General features: G+C 39.1%; 1 protein-coding gene and 1 long non-coding RNA gene across 4 annotated transcripts in view; one reads left to right on the top strand and one right to left on the bottom strand.

Moving 5' to 3' along the window:
- Positions 1-11,017, top strand: part of FZD6 (frizzled class receptor 6) — a 26,558-nt gene extending 15,541 nt beyond the window's left edge. The window contains exons 2-6 of one of the 2 annotated variants that reach the window (XM_064647165.1): positions 73-269; positions 3,309-4,326; positions 6,764-6,912; positions 8,189-8,617; positions 9,058-11,017. In XM_064647165.1, the coding sequence (XP_064503235.1) occupies positions 73-269; positions 3,309-4,326; positions 6,764-6,912; positions 8,189-8,617; positions 9,058-9,214 (1,950 nt within the window). In that variant the 3' untranslated portion in view covers positions 9,215-11,017. Of the gene's footprint in view, positions 1-72; positions 270-3,308; positions 4,327-6,763; positions 6,913-7,909; positions 7,950-8,188; positions 8,618-9,057 lie in introns of those variants that run through there. The other variant, XM_064647175.1, reaches the window with a different exon arrangement.
- On the bottom strand, positions 7,951-20,383 carry LOC135410470 (uncharacterized). 2 transcript variants are annotated; one of them, XR_010428701.1, is made up of 4 exons: positions 20,055-20,383; positions 19,334-19,446; positions 17,764-17,879; positions 7,951-8,892 (listed from the first exon to the last, which is right to left on the bottom strand). It is a non-coding gene; the product is annotated as an uncharacterized LOC135410470 (long non-coding RNA). The 2 variants fall into 2 exon arrangements; XR_010428702.1 differs by lacking the exon at positions 17,764-17,879 and having other exon boundaries at positions 20,055-20,378.
- Between the last annotated feature and the right edge of the window lie 3 nt (positions 20,384-20,386).

Below are 20,386 nucleotides of genomic sequence, written 5' to 3'. Positions count from 1 at the left end.
GATGAAAGTTAGTTTTAATGCCTTGAATTATCTTTTTTAGATTGCTAACCAAAGCCTTTTTCTTCCCTGTAGCCTTTTCTTATTCTTATGAATCTTCACTGTGCACCAGACGTCCACACATTTCTGTGTAGAGCCTTTGTCCCTGCCTGCCTGGATCAAATTCATGTGATTCACCCTTGTCGAAGCCTCTGTGAGAAAGTGTATTCCGACTGTAAGCAGTTGATGGACACTTTTGGAATTGCGTGGCCTGAAGAGCTGGAATGTGCCAGGTGGGGTATTTCTTGTATTGACAGGTGGTGGGAGTGATACTTTCGTATTTGACGTGGACTGAGTTGAAAATCTGAGGCAGAATGTTAAATATCACCTTGCTGTAACTTCCTTATTACGCTGACCCTGCAGTGCTTATGCATGGGACCATTTCTTCATTAAAACTTTTTCGTTATTCAAATGATCACCTGCATTTTCTGCATGTGACTTTTTTGGCAACAAAGCTGTGCAACAGTTCAGTATTCAGATCCCTGCAAAAGGCAGCTTTTTTACTGTAAGTTTCTGAAAGTTTAAAATATTATATGTTACCGCCTAGATTTTACTTTGGTTTCTGATCTCTAAACTAGGGATGATCATGCTTACTTCATTAGGGAGTTTAGAAGTAACTGCTCGTAAGATAATGAAATACAGAATATTCTGTATTTGAGCATTAAACAGTAGAAGCCTTATCTCACTCCTAACTGCTTAAATGTGCAAACTTAATCTTGTGTTGCTTTTCCTGTACTGCCTGCCAAAACTCTCTTTTAAAATTTCAGCTATTTCTCAAAGGTGTTCATGTGTCTTTTTCAGATAGATAATAAAATATTTGGTGAAAAGATGTCTATATATTTTAAATGGAAACCACTGAAAGCACCCCAGTGCAATTTTCCTGAGATTCTGACCTTCAACTGTGGATATTTATAAATTATCGAGGCCAGATTTTTTTTTTTTTAACACACATCAGGTCAAGAGGTACAGGAAAGGAGCAGAGACTGGAAACTCAAATAATTTTTCTAATCCCCATGCAGTTGCTAATCTGTGGTAAGGCTGAGGGAAAGCTGGGACGGTAGTCCTGTGCATGACCTGTGGTAGAAATCAGTATTGGAGTGAATATGACAAGTGGCATTAATGCCATTTCCCGTAATTCTGCAGAAAAATAGAAGTTGTGGGGTTTTAAAACAAGAAGGCATCAACTTTTCCCATCTAGTGTGAGCTTCTGTGCAACAGTACTGCCCTGAAGGGGCACAGCAAATATCTTCAAGGATTGTTTTGAAAAATCAGGAAAATTACAAGTGAATCCAGTTACTCAAGATGTGATATTTTAAAATAAATTATGGTTTTTTGCTGGATTTACTGCAGCTTTAAATTATTTTATTACTGCTAGTATTTACTGAAAATGAAGCTTCTCTGTTCATATGTGAAGTGATGTCTCCCTGGTAGCCAATACTGAGAAGTCTGTGGAATGCAGGGTGTTACAGCAGCAGAGATTCTGCTGCTGGAGCCTTCTGGTATGAGGATGGGAAGTAACTGGAATAGTGAGATTCACACTTTTGTATTCTTACAGTCATCACGGCTGGGCTTCGTGAACGAAGATTTGGGAAGGGCTCTACCCACGTTTGTTGCAGGCGCGTTGGTGGCTAAAAAGGCCAATACGAGACAGGCACGTCTGGTTGCAAAAGGCACAGCAGAAAGACTCCTTAGATGGTGTATTCTGCAAGGCACGATTCTTTCTGCGTTGCCTTTTCTCCTCAAGAGTGATCCTGTGTGCTTTCTCAAAGGCATCAGCAGCGTTATAGATGGTGTGTATCCAGACCTCCCGACTGGAGGCCAGAGTAGACCAGTTATGTTGATCAATGTGACCAAGGCTGAGATGTTGTTTCAGGGAGTCCTTGTATCTTCTCTTTGGGGCTCCTCTCTTGCAGCAGCCGGTGGCAAGTTCACCATAAAGCAGGATCTTAGGGGGGCGGTGGTCCTTCATCCTGGAGACGTGCCCTGCCCAACGCAGCTGTGTTCTCAGCAACATGGCCTCAATTCTTGTGACTGCTGCTTGTTCTAGAACAGATGTATTGGTCACATAATCTGACCAGGGGATGTTTAGGATTGTACGGAGGCAGCGTTGATGGAAGTGTTCTGGGAGTCGCAGGTGGTGGTGGTAGATGACCCATGATTCGGATCCATATAAGAGAGTAGACAGCACTATGGCTCTGTAAACACTGATCTTTGTACTTTTCTTACAGACATACATAATGCCAATTAAGACATGGGTGAATGTGTCCATGCATCATGCTCTGGCCTGTGGTTAATGAAAGAGTCTGCCACAGAATCAGTTTTCTTCATTAGGCTGGATTTACTTGGATGGCATGATAATGCAGAGAAACAAAGAACTGACGGGATTTTTAGCTCAAGCTGAGCTTGCAAACTGAATTGAGTCTTGTAATAGTGTTTGACAAAGACTGTTGAGATAACAGAATCTTACTTTAAAAGCTAGAATGCAAAACTTGTTCTTTTTAAACGTGCACTTAAACTTGGAATGCATATGAGCATAAATCCCAGTGTAAGCAAATGCTGACCTGCTTGAGTTATATAATCTAGTCTGAATATAAGTCCAGCACTGCTAATATGATATTATCCATGTAAAAAGATCACCTCTTGTGTCAAATTAAACCATGGAGCTATTGAGTCTTGAGCAGTTTTTAAAAGAACATCATAGAGCTATAAAATTGCTAAAATATTGTTAATTTTTTACAGTGCTTGTATTTTCTGCTTATATTTTTTTCAGTTAGATATTTTATTGTTGTTGACAATGAGATAGCAGTATAACACAAAAAATTATAATGATCACATACTAGTCATCAATTAATGATGTCAACCTTCTTCCTTGATTGATTGCAGCTTGGGTTTTGACAAGATTTTTTGCTGTCTGCAACAGTCTATTGTTATCCAAATTTAAAAAAAACCCTACTGTATACATTTGATATAAGTATGTAAAAGTTCAATAGAATTTAAAACTCTAGAAGAATGGTTGCAATTTGAGTAGTGGTTTTATAGCTTATGAAACAACAGCTACAGAGCAACAGTTAAATAAATGTGTTTGAAGTCTTCTGAATTTTAAGTTTGGTTTTTATAGTGCCATCTGATTTATTATTTCATATAATGCACGTTTGCGTTATCTGTAAAATTTAACAATGCTTAGAATCAGATTTTTTTTCATATTTCTAGAAAGTAATTCTAGTTGAGAATGAGGGGTATTGAGATATTTCCTCTTCTGTTTATTTATTCAGACTAACTAATTGTGATGAGACCGTTCCTGCCACTGCTGCTGTAACCACAAACGCACATGGAACACGGAAGACCCCAGTTCAGATCCGAAGGGATTATGGATTCTGGTGCCCTCGGCACCTCCACACTACCAATGAACAAGGCTACAAGTTTCTAGGAATTGATCAGTGCGCACCCCCATGTCCCAATATGTACTTCAAAAATTATGAATTGGATGTGGCAAAAAGCTTCATTGGAATAGTTTCAATCTTTTGTCTTTGTGCTACGCTTTTCACATTCCTGACTTTTCTGATTGATGTTAAAAGGTTTAGGTACCCAGAGAGACCGATCATATATTACTCTGTCTGTTACAGCATAGTCTCTCTGATGTACTTTATTGGATTTTTACTTGGGAACAAAACTGCCTGTAATGAGGCAGATGATAAGTTAGAAATTGGTGAAACAGTTGTTCTTGGCTCCCAAAACAAAGCCTGTACTGTCCTTTTCATGGTTTTGTACTTTTTCACTATGGCAGGAACTATTTGGTGGGTGATTCTTACAATCACTTGGTTCCTTGCAGCGGGAAGAAAATGGAGCTGTGAAGCTATTGCACAAAAGGCCATGTGGTTCCATGCAGTTGCCTGGGGAATACCTGGTTTTCTAACCATTATGCTCCTTGCGATGAACAAAGTTGAAGGAGACAATATCAGTGGAGTTTGTTTTGTGGGTCTCTATGATCTGGATGCCTCTCTGTACTTTGTGCTTTTGCCGCTGTGCCTTTGTGTGTTTTTCGGTCTCTCCCTTCTCTTAGCTGGTATTATTTCTTTAAATCACGTGCGCCAAGTCATCCAACACGATGGCAGGAACCAGGAGAAGCTAAAGAAATTCATGATCAGAATTGGAGTTTTTAGTGGTTTGTACTTGGTGCCACTGGTAGCACTTCTTGGATGTTATGTTTATGAACTGGTGAACCGGAAGATCTGGGAAACAACTTGGGTGTTTGACCACTGTGACCAGTACCATATTCCTTGTCCTTATCAGGCAAGTAGCAGTTTCCTTTATAAATAATACTGTAAAGTTAACTAACAAAACCCCTTATGCTTCACTGTATCTGCCATGCAATTAGTAAGTTATTTTCACATTAAGTAATCAGTTCAAGAACATAGAGCGATAAATTCTTTTTTAAGTCAAAATCGGTGGAATGATACTTTTGGTTTGAAAATTTTCACTAATGGAGTTCGTAGCACTCAGCAATTAAATTCCAACTCACAGCTCTAACAGAATATATAACCTTTCTTTGAACTTCATGTTACAAATTTGCCTTGGAGGAGGGTCATTCTTCATGATATTTGTTCCTAAATAGTTGCTCAGTACTTGGGTGCCTAGCTCAGTATCAAAGTGCATAAGTTGAATTTTCATCAATTTCCGTTGAAGCTGAAATAGTGATTCGTGAAGATCCAGACTAAATGGAATTTTAAATGCTGCTTATAATCAGAGATTTAAAATCACTTTTGTCTTTTTTTTCTTCGAACTGTAGAAATGCGTTCAAGAACACTTGAAATTACAGAACAAATTTCCAGTATATTTTTTCCACAATAGTTGTCATTTGCAGACTGATTTTCAGAAATGCAAAGAATTCTTTATGAAAAACAACCAAACAAAAAGCAAATAAAGAAAAAAACCTCAACAGCACTTTAAATTATGGAGGTGATTGTATTTAATATTTGACTCCTAAAAAACTTCCTTGGAAAAGCTTTTAAATTAAATCTGCCTGTGTTCAGGGCTCTCTGTGGATTAAATCTCTTGCAATTGCAAGGAGTTTTATATTACAAATTACCTACAAGTAATTTGTAATATTACTTACAAGTAATTTGTAGTTTGTTTCCTTCCATTTAAGAACAAAACATACAAGCAAACATCCCTAAGAGAAATGCAAGTGTCTCATGTCATCTTTCTTTGCATTACACTTATCGTTTATGTTTTTGCTGCAATAAAATATCATTAAAATGAGGAATATAAACACAGGCATTATGAAATGATAAGGGTTGATCTCTTACATCCTTAAACATTATTTATTATCCTCTGGATGGAAGTCAGTGTAAGCTGAGAGTAGCACAGTTCACAGACAACTTGGTTATTTGTGCTTCCAATACTGTTTCTTAACAAGTATATTTTGACTTCAGTGGGTCTTATTCTGATTTCTGTATCAGCCTAAATGGTTTAGAATATACAAGGTTGAAAACAAGACACTTATGTTAAAAAAAAATAAATCAACAACATTGTTTTGTAGTGCTTAAATATAAGAGCTTGGCATAATAACACAGGAAAGAGCATGTATTTTCATCGTTTAATTAGCCTATTGGAAAGAAGAAATAGCAACAGGAAATGTTAACAAAGATCTATTTTGTGGGATCTGTCCCTATGGTAGACAGTGTGTGCTAATTGTGGAGTAGCTTAAAGTGGCCTGCTCAGCTTTGGCTTACCTGAGCTGGCTTGTAGACTCTTGTTACATTGGCCAGATCAAAACCAAATGAAAACAAACTTCAGTTTAAGTGGCTAATGTTACCTGCCTAACAAAAATAGTGACTTTCATAGATTGGCTGGCAGATAAGCCAGGTAACATAAATTAAATCTGCAGAATGGGAGCAGAAGATAATGATCTCTTACTGAGTTAAATGTCTCAGCTCCTATGATACAGTTCTGCAAATAGGTGGATTAATTTTGCAGTAAACAGAAAGCTACTGTGTAGTTCCCTGCGGCTCCTTGAAGATGCTGTCTAATCTGATTAACTCCCAACTAATCCTTCCACTACCTGAAGGGAGCCTACAGGAAGGATGGAGAGAGACTTTTTACAAGGGCATGCAGTGACAGGACAAGGTGGAATGGCTTTGAACTGAAAGAGAGTAGGTTTACATTAGATATTAGGAAGAAATTCTTTACTTTGATGGTGGTGAGGCCCTGGAACAGGTTGCCCAGAGAAGTTGTGGATGCCTCATCCCTGGAAATGTTCAAGGCCAGGCTAGATGGGGCTTTGATCATCCTGGTCTAGTGGAAGGTGTCCCTGCCCATGGCAGATGGTTGGAAGTAGATGGTCTTTAAGGTCCCTTCCTATCTGAACCATTCTGTGATTCTGTGATCCACTGGCTGTTTCTTTTAAGTTGAAGGGATAAATCTTATATATACATACTTACCTCTGAAGAACATGTTTATTAATATTATTGCTCCCCAAATTACCTTTCCTTTCAATTTAAAAGAAAAATATTTCCCTCTGAAAAATCTCTGTGTGTGTTCAGCTGTAGACATGAACCATGTCTGACTTGACTGTACATGTCTAACATTTGCCCGCAGTACAAGCCTCAGCAAAGAACAACAGCCATAAGGAGAAGGTCTCTCATTTACGTAATTTGTTTTCTGCATTTAAAAAAGTAAATCAACCGGTGTATTTTTTTCTTTGCATTTATTAAACTTTATCTTCTAGGCAAAGGCACTAGCAAGACCAGAAATATTTTTGTTTCTGATGAAATATTTGCTGACATTAATTGTCGGCATATCTCCAGTGTTCTGGGTGGGAAGTAAAAAGACCTGTTCTGAATGGGCCAATTTCTTCAACAGAAACCGCAAAAGAGAGTAAGAAAAATTTTTTTATTCCTGTTTGTTAAAGTGTATACTTATAAAGTTGACTTTAAGACATGTTTCTTTATATATAGCTCAGGTAATCAAAATGTTGTCCTGAGACTTCTTTTTCAGACTTTAAATGCTGCCTTTGGGCATCAGCAAAATTCCATTGGAGTCGGGGGAAGGTTTACACATGCAGTGACTTTTTGACATTCTCAGAAGATAGAAATTTTTTTCCTCTGCTGGTTTCTCTTTTGTAGAGCAGAAGGCATGTTGCTGTGTTTAGCACTGGCTAATACATCTCTGGTTTCAAGTCGAAGGAGGGAAGATAATTTCAGTCATCAGTTTAGTTCCTTTCATGTGTTGTGACCACTTCATTTGACACAGTACTTTGTGGTGTTTACTGTCATGCAATAATAATATCATCTGCTTTTCTTCTCTGCCAGGCTTATCATGTTTTAAAATTAATATTCATTGAACTCTCCTTACTATCACTTTTATTGCAAAAATCTAGTGTTCTTTATTTTTTTTTCTGAAAGACAAGTATTCAGTTTTATTACTTAATTTTAGTAAATTTATATCTGTGGATTTAAGCAGCTTATAAATTTCATCTCCATTTCTTGTTGTTGTAATTTTTCAATTCTTTCTTATTCCTTGATTATTTCTTTTTAGATTATCATGTAAATTATACTTATAAATTATACTGTGGATTTAGATTGTTTTATTTCTTTGGATTTCCCAAGGCAGTAGTCCTTAAGCTCCTTTTATTTTACATTTACATTCTTCGATGGTCAGCTTATGGCTTCCTTTCCCTCTACCCTCTTTTTCCATTTCCTGTATAATTTTTTCTTGTATTTCAGATGTTAACTGCTTTCAGCTACAAGGATTTAAAAATAATGAAGTAATTTTTATAATGCTTACCTTTCTTCATTTGAATGAGGTTTACTTTATATAAAGTTAACTTGATAATGTAGCTGCTTTATGAGCTAATCCTTCTTTCCTCTCTTAGGTCATTAATGTACTGAAGTCATTAAGACCAACTTGCAGAAGTAAGATATGTAGAAATCTGCTTTATTTAATTGTTCCACAAACATAATTACTTTGGTGCTATTATGATCAGACTTTTTTTCTCTTCTTTTCACATATAATTTTTTTTTCTTGTTCATTGACATCCATCTCAGATTGCATCACTGGTTCCTGTTCTGTCAGGGTTTTATGTCTGAGTCTTTATCACATTATAGCCAAGGTTATCCTCTTCATTCAGTTACCTGCTTTTGTTCTCTTTTAGTCCAATAAGTGAGAGTCGAAGAGTGCTGCAAGAGTCATGTGAATTTTTCTTGAGACACAATTCCAAAGTTAAACACAAAAAGAAGCACTACAAGTCAACTTCACACAGACTTAAAGTCATTTCAAAGTCAATGGGTACCAGTACGGGTGGTGCAACAAATCATGGAACTTCTGCAGTAGCAATCACTAATCATGATTACTTAAGCCAAGAAACTGTTGCAGAAATTAAAACCTCTCCAGAGACATCTGAGAAAGAGATAGAGGCAGACGGAACATCAGCCCGAAGAGTCGAGGAAGGTGAAAACAGCGGAGATCAAATGTTATCTGGTTCTAAATTGACCATGGATCAGGTGGAAAGAAGAAACAAAGCAGATAGCACATGTCATATGAGTAGCTTGGCTGAGAGTATGAAGAGAGTAGGTGAAGGAAGGTAAGGCACCAGAACTCAATAATTTGCTTGTTTATGCACATTACCACTGTTGTTGTAAGTTTTCTATTCCTTTTCTCTGAAGAATCAGTGTACTCTCAATATGCAGCTAACCCACAGTAGCTGTCAAGGGAACTTACAGACTGCTCCACGTGGCCATGTATCTTTTGCATATGGGCTATTTTGTATATTTGTAGGATTCTCCTTTTCCATGTAAGTGCTGAGTGCTGGAGCTTCAGCTCCAAAAAATCTATGACTGCACTTCAATGGTGATGGATCTGAAAAACAACAATAGTGACCCTAAGCTTGGAAAAGTTTACAGAACTGTATTGCATTCTCTTGAAAAGAATACAACTGAAAATACATTATGATTTCATTGCTCAATTTTTTGCCATTGTAATGCACTGTGCTTAAAATTTACTGTTTTTTTTCATTACTTGCAGAATAATTCCTAAAAATGATTTTAGTGAATCTCCTCCACTACAAAGCAGCTGTTCCCAAATACCTGATGTCTCACACTCAGCTTCCGTATCCCTACTTGTCTACTCAGCTTCAGACACCAGAAGAGAGTTGGATTCAGGAAACAGTTCAAATCCTTGAAAGATTGAAATTTTATATGAACATTCGCAGTTTATAAAACTGACATGAATTCTGTGTTACGCTGGAAATAATGGATATTCTGTGCCTTATTAAAAAACACACATATCTTGCTTTGCACTTAAAAAAATGTATGTTTTGTTGTGGAAGCAGCTAACAATAATGTACTGTATTTAATCCTATCCAGGAATAATGGAATTTGAAGTTCTGTAGGACATGGCAGTAATGTAAGAAAAAGATGAGAGACAAACATTTTATAATGAATTGCATTAAAGTGATGCTTAGAAAGCACTGTTACTTTTCAAGATACAAAAATTCCATCTGCCTCTTCGATATTTTTTAACACTTGTTAATTTTTTTGTCTTTTTACTGTCTCTTAAACAATAATATCACTTAAATAAGGGATACACAAATTTATAAATACTCTCTAAATTGTGTCCTGTTGTGTCAATTACAGCACTGGTTTATGGTAGCTTGTACACTGAATATGAAAGGGAATCTGGAATTATAGCAATTTATTTTGTACATAAAAAAGAATTTTGTAAATAACTGACTGCATAAGGTCAATCTTTAGAACTGCTGTATTTGTATGTGTTGTACAAACTTGGGAAAGTTCACATGCTTCCGTTAGGGGGTTGCTGAAGCCAAGTGTCCCCTGGTGATCAGACAACATGAGTCAGTTCTGAGTAAAGCAGGTTATTCCTTTATCTGTGACATGCACTGTTATCTGGGGTGAGACTGGTCAGGCACCTGTGTGTCCTGTCACAGGGATGATGCAGCAGGGGCAGCACTGTTTCAGAAAAATGCCTCTTGGAGCCTCTGCTGGCATGGTGTTCCAGAGCATTGTGCCGAAGGAACACTTCAGACCCCTGGCCTTGGTGGGCAGAATCTGAAGCACACACTTTGGGGTTTTGTACTGAGCTGCAGTGAAAGCTCGTTTCACGGTGTTTCTATGAGAGTAACTTAATTTTTTATATATTCTGTAGAGAAATATCTTGCAGAAAATAATGTGTTGCGTTATTAATATGCAAACTTGTTTAACAATCTGTTTACTCGAAGATGGCCTTAATACTTTTTCTACAAAGCTTAGTTTTCTATATGCTACAGCAATGTATTTTCTCTAAATCAAAAAGGCCTTAATACATGTAGCCTTTCTTATGATAGGGTGGTTCTCAAGAGCTACTGATGTGGATAAAAATTTCATCATTTGGCTTCAATTGACTCAAGATTTCTTAAGAGCCAGTGGGATTCATTACTTGAGATAATTTGGAAACAGGATTGTGCTGTTTTCAAAACATGTCAATGCATTTTATAAGACTGTCCATCATCTTGCATTTGTTAACTAAGAATATTTCTCAATATTTTGATATTGTGCAGGGAAATTACTGTGTTTGAGTTTGGGCAGCATTCATGGTGATGCTTTGAACAATGAAAATTGCATGGTACAAAGGGCATGTAAATGCTGAAACAACAGGAACTATAGTTCTGATAAACCAAAGTTACTCATTTTATCCGTCATACATTAAAAATGGAATGTCTTTATATTACAGTGTCTGCATTTTAGCATTTGTAACTTATTGCCTTAAATGGGATATGCTCTTTCTTTTAGACTTTCTCCATTAAAAATACACAGAATTCTTGCTACTGAGAAGTAGAGTGAGAAAGATGAAAAATCTCCTGTGAAAATGCACAATAAATACCCTTCATTTTTCTAATTCTGTTTGTAATCAGGTAACTTTATACACATGTTCAGTAGTTTTGTTATTACTGTATTTGTTAGTAATAAAATATACTGTTGTATAGTAAGAGCTTCTGAGTCGGTATTTCATAGTAACTAGGTGTAGATGTTTGTTACTCTACTAGTGTAGTATTTTGCACCTAAAACACTAATGTATTTCTTAGTAGAGCTCTGTGGGTTAATAAGTATTGCAATGTTTTTATTCCTCCTATGTGAGAAACTGAGACAGAACAACGCTGAGAATTGTTCACATGAACACAGAGTTATGGAGTAAGAAACTTGAAGTTGTTCTTTCATCCTAATATTTAGAGCATTCTTTCTTTCATGACCTCTAAAGACCTCCTTTAGGTTACATAGAATACGTATTTCCACACTGTGCTTGTGCTGCCACCTTCTTTAAATAGTGATTTTTCATTTTTTTAATGTTATTCCCTTTTTTTAGGTAGTTCAGAAAAAAATCTTTTGTGGTCACTTGCTCTAAAAAAGACAAATGCAAAGTAATTTTGAAGTTAAAGCAATACTGTGGGCTTAAAAACAGATACATTTTCAAAGAAGTGGGAAATGTGAAGTAGTGATCGTAACGTTCACCAACAGTGAATTGCATCAGTGGTAGATAGACACTGTAGCACTTTGTGTGTTCCACTGCTGCTGTAGCAGAAATAACAGACTGAATTCCCAGGGTGATCCTTATACTAAAGCGACTGTGATCTCTGGGTGCTTTAACCGTGAATACCCCGGCAGTAAATGGGGAGTTAAACAGCGATTTGAATGCTCTCGGAAATGGTGGGGGGGAAGAAACTGCAAGAAAAGGGGCTCAGAGAAGAGTCAGGGCCCGGCAGACTGACTGCCTTACAGTGATGGGCAGTGGAGGACTCATAAACAGCTTCTCTAACAAAAGATACTTGGATTTTTTTTGCTTTCCTCTTGTTTTCTGACCAAAGTTAAAACTGAAAATAGACCATTCATATTAAAAGGGCTTTTCTTAACCTGTGACAATTACTTCTCCCTGGGACATCTCCACCAGCTGTAGTCATTGAATCAAGGCTGACAATCTTCTGGAAGATGCACTGTAAATCCAACTATTTACATGGCTACAGCTACTTCAGTATTTTTTTCTGCCATTATTTGCAGGATGCTAGAATAAAGGATACTGACAACTTTTGCAAACCTGGAACTGTGTGTGCCAAATGGTCTTTTTCTCTTATTGGAACTGTCATAAACCACTTCAAACTATGCTTTGCACTGAGTTTTCAAGTTGCATATAAAATCTTTCAAAGGACAGGATAAATTTAATATACCAAATCATATTTGATTTGTGATATAAACAGCACCTGAAATTGGCAGTTTGGTAGTTTCATGGTACCTATTGTTTATACTGCATTTTACTGTCCTATTTTGCTAAATGCTTTTAGTGAAAACTGGATAAGATTTACCTAGAGTATAAATCTATGCACAAATTTGAAAAAAAAAAATTGTTCAAGCTTGCAAATCTGACCCTTGCTTGCAAATATAAACAAAATAATGCTTGTAACCTTTAAAAGGTACTATTAATACAGAATCACAGAATATGCTGAGTTGGAAGAGACCCATGAGGATTATCAAGTCCAACTCTTAGCACTCTTTGACATGACTCCTTGATAACTGTTCAACAGATTCAAGAGGATTGTATCTCCTTTTTCCTTACAGGATGCAGAATATATTCGGTTTAGAGACAGTCAAATCCAGTCGAAATTCAGAGCAAAACAGAAAAAGAAATCAAATATGAGAAGTTGGGCTTCTTTAATGAAAATAAGTTTAGCATTCTGCAAAACACTGAAAATTGCAGTAGGATTGCAATAGGATGAAGAATCCTGTTTTCCTGTGAAGTCTGACCACCCAGTCTCAACGTGCCGTGCCGTTTCAGAAGGCTGCATATCAAAGGAGAAATGCCACATCCCTCCCTTCACACTGGCTGCTTGTTGGATCAGTCTTTGAAGGCATCTGGCACTCTCTTCACTGGTAAAGTTCACTGCCAGTATTAACCAGTGGTATTTGCAGTAATTGAGGTGGCTGGCACCAAAGGTATTTGAGAGTGTCATGGGAATAAATGTTATTTCCTGGGCATTACCTTTTTTTTTCACTTATTCTTTCACTCTTTGTTGCTTATCATACTTAAATTTTTTAATGGACTAGAGTTTAATTAAAGCAACCTATACCACATGTTCGTGAGCTCTCTGCTTTCTATATCTGGAAGTAAAGCTCAGAGTATACTTCTGATGTACAACTATGAAATCCATTTCTGTTTATTAACTGGATTTTAATTCCTACTGAAAACCATTTGAGATGCAAAGTATAATTAAAAGATTAAAAACATGCCAGGACATTTATATCCAAGCTCTTCATTAATGCTTATTCCCTGTATTTCAACTTTGTTCACAGAAACAAAATCTAAAATAAAAGTTTGCTTTATTTCAGGTCTTACTTTTCAAAATAAAGTGATGGCCAATGAGATCTTTAAACACACAGATCTACCTTCATTAAATGGGTCACAGCTGGTTTCTTAGCACAGACAGGAGCTGGAGAGGGGAATAGTTCCTGCTGTTTGGAAGAAGGCAGTTTTTGTGGAAGGGAAGTGCTAAACAGGCCCTTGGTACTGGGTGGAGGGGGTGTGGAGGGACACTGATCTGCCGCCTTCAGGTACAGCAGGACAGTCATGAGAGAACATCAGGTATTTTAAGGGAAGAGGAAAACACTGGTAGTTTAGGCCTCACTATCAACACACAAGGTGAAGAGAAACAGTAAGAAGCAATTTTACTTCCATTGAGTAGGTTTGTCAGTTACAGAGGTGAGGGTGGGATGATGAGACACAGCCACCCAAGGGGGCTTAACAGGAAAAAGTGTGTTCCATGTTGGTCGTATATGAAGGATGATGAAGAGAATGTGCATTCCAGTTTATCTTCCTGATGTTTTACCTGATCGTATGAAACTGAATCACAAGAAATTACATGGGTACAAAAGTAAATCACTGCTAGGCAAGGTCCTGGAGGAAATCACTAATAAATTAGTTAATTAGTTGATGGCTTAAGCTGCATTCTCTCCAGGCCCAACTTCAGGAGTATTATACCTACTATATAAGGTTGTGTGCAACTCTTGCATGACTGAAGATGGAGGATTTGAGGATGCTGAAGCAGCTGAACAGGTTTCTTGGCACTAGATTTGAGTCACTGATGTTGCCTGCTGGACATAGTCCTCTCTGGGACTTGCTCTCCTTCCAGATTCCTACAGGCATGGCTGTGATCCAGACTTACAACTAAAGAACAAGCGAATGCACTATTGGGATTAATAATCCAGACACATTTCATTCCATTAAATGTGAAGAAATGACACTGACAGGTGAGATGTGGCAGTGAGCAGATAAGATGCAAATCTGTTGGGCTGGCTGAAGTCAGGGCTCACCATGGAAATTAATCTGAGTTATTTTTCTTAACATGTGATTTTAGTAGGCAAGATTATTTAGTAGGCAGTGAGAAAGGACACTGAGAGATGCTGATAATTGGGATGAGGTTCCCTACGAAGAGGAACCCCAGTCCTCTTTTTTCTACCCAACCAGTAGAAAAAAACAAGAAAGCACACCCAAAAAAAAAAAAAAAAAAGAGGGAGGACTCTGCCTTTTAAATTAATATAACCTCAGCAGTATTCGATATTTTTAGGGCACACATTCTGAAAGTTTCTCTACTTGGCAACCAAGAGGTGCTGTAATTACAGCAGAGTTATAAGGATAGAAGGAAGGAAACCACACTAGAAACAAAGTAATGCCTCACAAAAGTGTGGTTAGATGTGCATCTGCTGTAAAAACATTACTCAAAGAAGGACTCAAAAAGACATTTTTCTTCATAGCAACCTGGTAGGAACATTTTGCAACCTGGCCAGAACATTTTGCTGTTATGGCCAAACACAATTTCATCCCCCCGTGAGCCAGGGATTCAGATGCTTGATCCTTTCCAGCAGCATTGCGCTAGTCAGTTGTTGATGCAAATTAAATAAGATTCCTATTTTAGCACATAAAACAATTTATTGCAAGAGTTGAAGTATCCTCAGGGCTAAAGGATGCCCCCACTGAACTGCTTGTGGTGAACCGCTCTCCTGACCCGGCAGCCTCTGTCCCTCCTTTGCTCTTTTGATGACAGTGGGTCATCAGTGACCAGAGGCAGGAGGTGCTGCCCAGAGGCTCCAGAGCCCTGCTTGGCACGAGCCGTGGTGCTTCTTTGCCGAGGTCAGTGTGGGTGTGAGAAACCAGATCTCAGGAATACCATGGGCTTCAGGCTCCACCACTACATCTAAGAGGCAGAACTGCAGTGACTGTGTGTTCCATCGTCTTTGTTGTTGTGGCTCTGCCCCTCTCTCTCTCTTCTGAGACAGAAGTTTTGTGCAACTGTTGAGTGTCCTGGACCAGTTAGTTTGCTTCTTGGACCAAAGCTGCTTTCATCCATGGGCTTCTGTGCATTTTGTGTGTGCCTTGTTACAGTGGCTACAGACCTCTGGTTTCTGTAAGCCACCTTGAAGGGCTATGCAGCCCTGCCTCAGCCCTGCTCATAGCTGCCTTGCTTATCCTGAGGAACTCCTTTTCAAAGGGCTTGTTGGACACAAATAAAATAAAATAAAAAATTTAAAAGTTCGAGTCTATTCCTTTAGTTTTAGGATTATCGCTAATTCCAAAACCGGAAGACAGACCTGTGGTAGTGCACTTGATGAATGGTGTAGAAAAAGAGAGATTGTTCCCTTCATTTGAAGAATCCTCTCTGAATGGAGCACTGTATTTCACATCCTAATAACCATTTATTAGCACAGGATTTAAGGAAAGTTAGTTTTTCAGTTCTGCCTTTCTATTCATTGAGGATTCGTGAGGCTGCCAAGTGATTTTTCTACCACTGATTAATTCACAGCCACTCATTAATGAGCAAATGTTCCTCCTAAGCCTTAGCTCTCTCCTTGCACATGATGATTCACTGGAGGCACAGTGAATTTAACTTAAAACTGCACTGAATTAATTTTCCCATTCTACCTCGTGCACAAGTCTTTGAATAACCCAATCTAAGTAGACCTGCTTCAACCAGATGTGCTCCAGATGCCCCTTCAGACCCAGAAGTTTCCATGACTGCAGCCAGGATTGCACCAGCTGCTCTTGGGAGCAGACTTGCAGAGGCACAGACCAGACCCCTTCAGAGTCTGAAATTTGCAACCACTAGTCAATGAGAACAGTACAGGCTTTTCATCATAATGTTTACACTATGGAAATGTCTGGGTGTGTGCTGAGTTATCCTTTATCAGTGAGCAGACTGTTCTCCCAAACAGTTTTGTTAAAGTTTATCTCTGTCTGACTGTTTGTGAGTGGTGTTTAGTTTAAGATATTTGGTGCTTCCATTATTATTGTAGTAACGGAGCTGCAGAGAAATGCAACTATAAGTCAACTGATGACTTGGACAGAAAAAACCAGATCTGCCTGGAACTCCAGCAGGCAATGGAAGGAGCTGTTTCTGTAAGTTGATCTTCCTGATACTTGACCTATGTCCCCATTTTGACTTGTTGGAGAGAATGTTAAGGATTAATCTTGATAGAAAACTTAATTAATATGAATAATAAAAAGCATTGATCCTCTCTCTAATGTTTTCTATTGTGCAAATACACAATATAGCCTCTAGTAACATTAAGAACGGCCATGTGCTTATTCAGAAGTAAAGAATTAACACTTAACTCCTGGAATTTTTTCTCACACTCAAAAAATGCCATCTGTCTGTATATGGATGTAGGAATTCTCCTCAGCAGACAACCATTTGAAGGGTGAGCACATGCTTTCCTAACAGTTCTGCCCCTCTTGGACAACTCCATTATTATGCTCCCACCTCTGCCTGTCTTTTCAGGCTGGTATTCAGATGATCAATTATTTTTTTCGTGGCTTGCATAGGGAACTGTTAGCATGACCTGAGTATCACCTGAAGGTGTAGAGTCTCAACAAAGAGAATATTGATACGATTTACGCTTTTAAGCTTTTCTTACAGGCAGAAACACAACATCACTGAGTATTATAATCCACTAAGAAATTGGCCCCAAAAGAGTTTTTAAGATTCAAATGCTAATATGTATACCTGCAAAGCACTGCTGTGGCTACAATGCTTACCATTTTATGTAGAAACTACTGGAAGATTTTTTTTAAATAAGTGTATCTGTGCTGGTATAGCAATAAAACAGAGGGAGAGATGTTTTGGATTATTTTAAAATAATAGACATCCTATACTATATCATATGTTTAAATTAAAAGGTGTTAGAAGGGATCAAGGCCACAATCCCACTGATATTCATGCAGTTCCAAAGGCTTTTTGTGGAAGAAACTGGAATCTATTTCTTAAACCTGTAATAAATTACCCGATAGCTCGTTCTTTGGTTTTCTTCTACAGCAGTACAGACGGCTCTTTGTCTCCTCGATCAGACAGGCAGCCTGCAAATAGCCATTCGAGAAATCCAAATTTTCTCTGATCTCAGCCTTTTACACCAACTTACAACTCACCCTAAAATATCAGTGAACAAGATCTAAATGATGAACTCCACAATTAAAAGCACTGAGGATAGATCGTCAGAGATCCCAAGTGCTGTGATGCTGAGCACTGCAGTGCTACCCCTGGGCTCTGCTACTTACCCTGGGGTGTGTACGTGCTCCCCAAAGCTATGCACAAATTGAGCTGCCAACCAAAGTCAAAATCCCCAGACATCACCAGAACAGGGAAATGCACAAAGCAATAAGAGTTAAAAGCAGACAAAAGGTCCAGGTCTTGGCACTTACCTTACTGGGCCTCTTTTGGCTCAGGATCCTCAGCCTTAAACCTCAGGCAATATTTAGACCCCTAAGTCTGGTTTTCCTGGTTCCCAGCAGTTGTTTCACCCCGTGAAGACCAAGGACTGAATAACAATTATTTACTGGTTGAATTCCATCCAGTGCTCTAACAAATGGTATTCATAAACTGGGATAGTTTGAACAGGAAAAGCAGAGAGACCCAGTGACCCAGTGGACAGTCCCTTGAATTTAAATATGTGAGGTGAATGGAAACACGTGTGCGTATGGGCACATCCTCCTCTACAGACTTGTGTGTCTGGATTTTTGGGATGGTGAGAGGTTATGTGAAGGGGGAAACAGCTTAAGCTGCAATAGAGAGATTGCACTCATGGCATCAGCCTTGTGGTGTAAACATCTGTTATGTGTGATGAGCTGACAGTGCCACGGTGACCTTGTGTGAGCCTGCCTAGGCTGTGCAGGAGCAGATTGACCATCTGGGAGATTTTAGCAACATTTAAGTGGTAGAGGTAGCAACTCATAATCTTTTCTGATGTGTTTGTAAGGCCACATAAAATATAAAGTCTGTATCATATGGCAGTATGGGTAAGATGAAGGAATCACTAGTTGATGTAATATGGATCATGGTCTGAGGATGCTCAGGCAAGTTTATTACCACAGCTCCTTTCATCTGGGAAATAGTTAAGGCAAAGTAGATCAATAGTTCTGATTCAATCTGAATAGCTCACCAGCATTCAGCAATGGTTGGTGTCCTCAGAAACATTTAAATATATCAAAAGCCCACAGAGCATAAACCTAGCAGATGGCAAGGCTTGCTTGGACTGATGCAGGCTAAGGAGGATGTTGACATTTCTGTTTTCCAGATGGAAATACACGCTGTAAGTCAACTAGGAATTGCACAATGCTCTCACTGGAGCTCAAAGAAGATGTCCCACATTGTTTGCTAATACATTCTTTTACAGTACTCCTCAGTTTGCTTCCCCTGGCAAAGTAATTTTGATTTCAAAGCTTCTAACCCATTGAATTAATGGCTGAGCAGACCCAGGTGGGGAAATGCATGCGGATGCATGTGCAAATTTTTTTCTCTAAAATACTGAGCAACTGCCTTGCAAAGGTATGCAGTGCTGCTGTGCTGTGTGCTTCAGCTACTGCAGACTGCCTGAAGAAATTCATTCTGTAATGCATAGGTTTGGCAGCCTGCGAAGGTACATGCCTTAGCAACAGCCTGTGTTGATGCTGGGGATCCTCAGCCCTTGGTAACAATGCTTGTGTGAACACGCAGGTGCCACAGAAATCAAACATCACCACCTTCACAGTATTGCCACCAGCCCGGGCCAGGAGGGTTTGCTGGCAGCGACACACGATTGCACAAGGAAGCCTCTGTGTGTGCGTGTTCATGGATGTCGACTGAGGCTGTCACTGAAGCGATTGTTGCAATTATGGATTTACATAATTTTATAAATTTTCCCAGCTGGTTTAGGGAACCATTATTATTTGCCAGCTGTTTTTTGAAGTTGGCTGGGTGTATTGTTTCCCTTCTTCTCAAGATAGGAGCACTCACCTCAGCAACGTGGCTGATGTCAGTCCCAGTTCTCAGGACACCATGTGACAGGGTTGATGACAGCAGTGTGACTGACCTGGGGTGCAAATCTCACTTCACTGCTATTGTTCCACCTGTATAGACAAGGAAAGGGAAGAAAGACAAGTAAGTGCAGAGCCACATGAAGGGGTTTAATGTACACAAAAATCTGGTTCTGTGTAGTCTATTGTGAATGACTCAACGTCTTGTGGCATTCTTTCCTGCAGGACAAATGTGTGGTTTCGTTAAATACTCCAGAAAAAAATATGTGTTGAAGCTTATCTCCCCCTTCTGGAAACTTTACATCTACAAATCCCACAAGGTTTGCAGCATACAGAAGCTACCCATTAAATATATGTTATTTCTATTTTGAATACTTGAGGATATACAGCATTCTTTATTTTATAATGCTTTTATTTCTGGTGTGATGAAAAGTAAAGTATAAATTTTAAATCAAAGCAAAATGAGATGGTTTAGGCTGGGTTGCCAAGAACTTTCCTCCTGTTATTAGATTGGCAATGTTCACTCTGACAATACTAGGTTCTTCGATAAAGTCCAAAATCCGCTGCTGTTCAGAAGGATTTTGTGTCCTTACCTTGACTTCTGTTACAATGAAATTTGTGATTGATGCCCAGCTGCTGTTTTAACACCATTTCCCCTCACGTACATCAGGCTCTCGCTGCGGCGTTACGCGGTTTCTTACCGAAACAGCTCCTTCATCGGAACGGAGTTACCATCTGCCGAGCAAATCCCTGAAGACCTGGAAGTGGGCTGCCTGGGGCTCCGGGAGAGCCGGGAGGGTCCCCGCATCCCTCCCGCCGCCTGGCGCAGGGGTCTTCAGCATCGCCCGGGGGCTTCAGCATCTCCCGGGGAAAGCTCGGCGGGCCGGCCCGAGGGGGCGGGAGCCCCCGGCCCTGTGCCAATGGCTGCGGGGGGATGGCTCTGCCTCGCCGTCCCGCTCCGTTACAGGATGGAAATTCCCGGCCTCCCGGGGAGGGAGCTCGGGCTGCGCGCGCTGAAAGGCTCATTTATCCC

Source organism: Pseudopipra pipra, chromosome 1 (genome assembly GCF_036250125.1).
Source record: "Pseudopipra pipra isolate bDixPip1 chromosome 1, bDixPip1.hap1, whole genome shotgun sequence".
Lineage (NCBI taxonomy): Eukaryota > Metazoa > Chordata > Aves > Passeriformes > Pipridae > Pseudopipra > Pseudopipra pipra.
The sequence above is the reverse complement of the archived record's forward strand: the minus strand, read 5'-3'. Positions and strand labels throughout refer to the sequence as shown.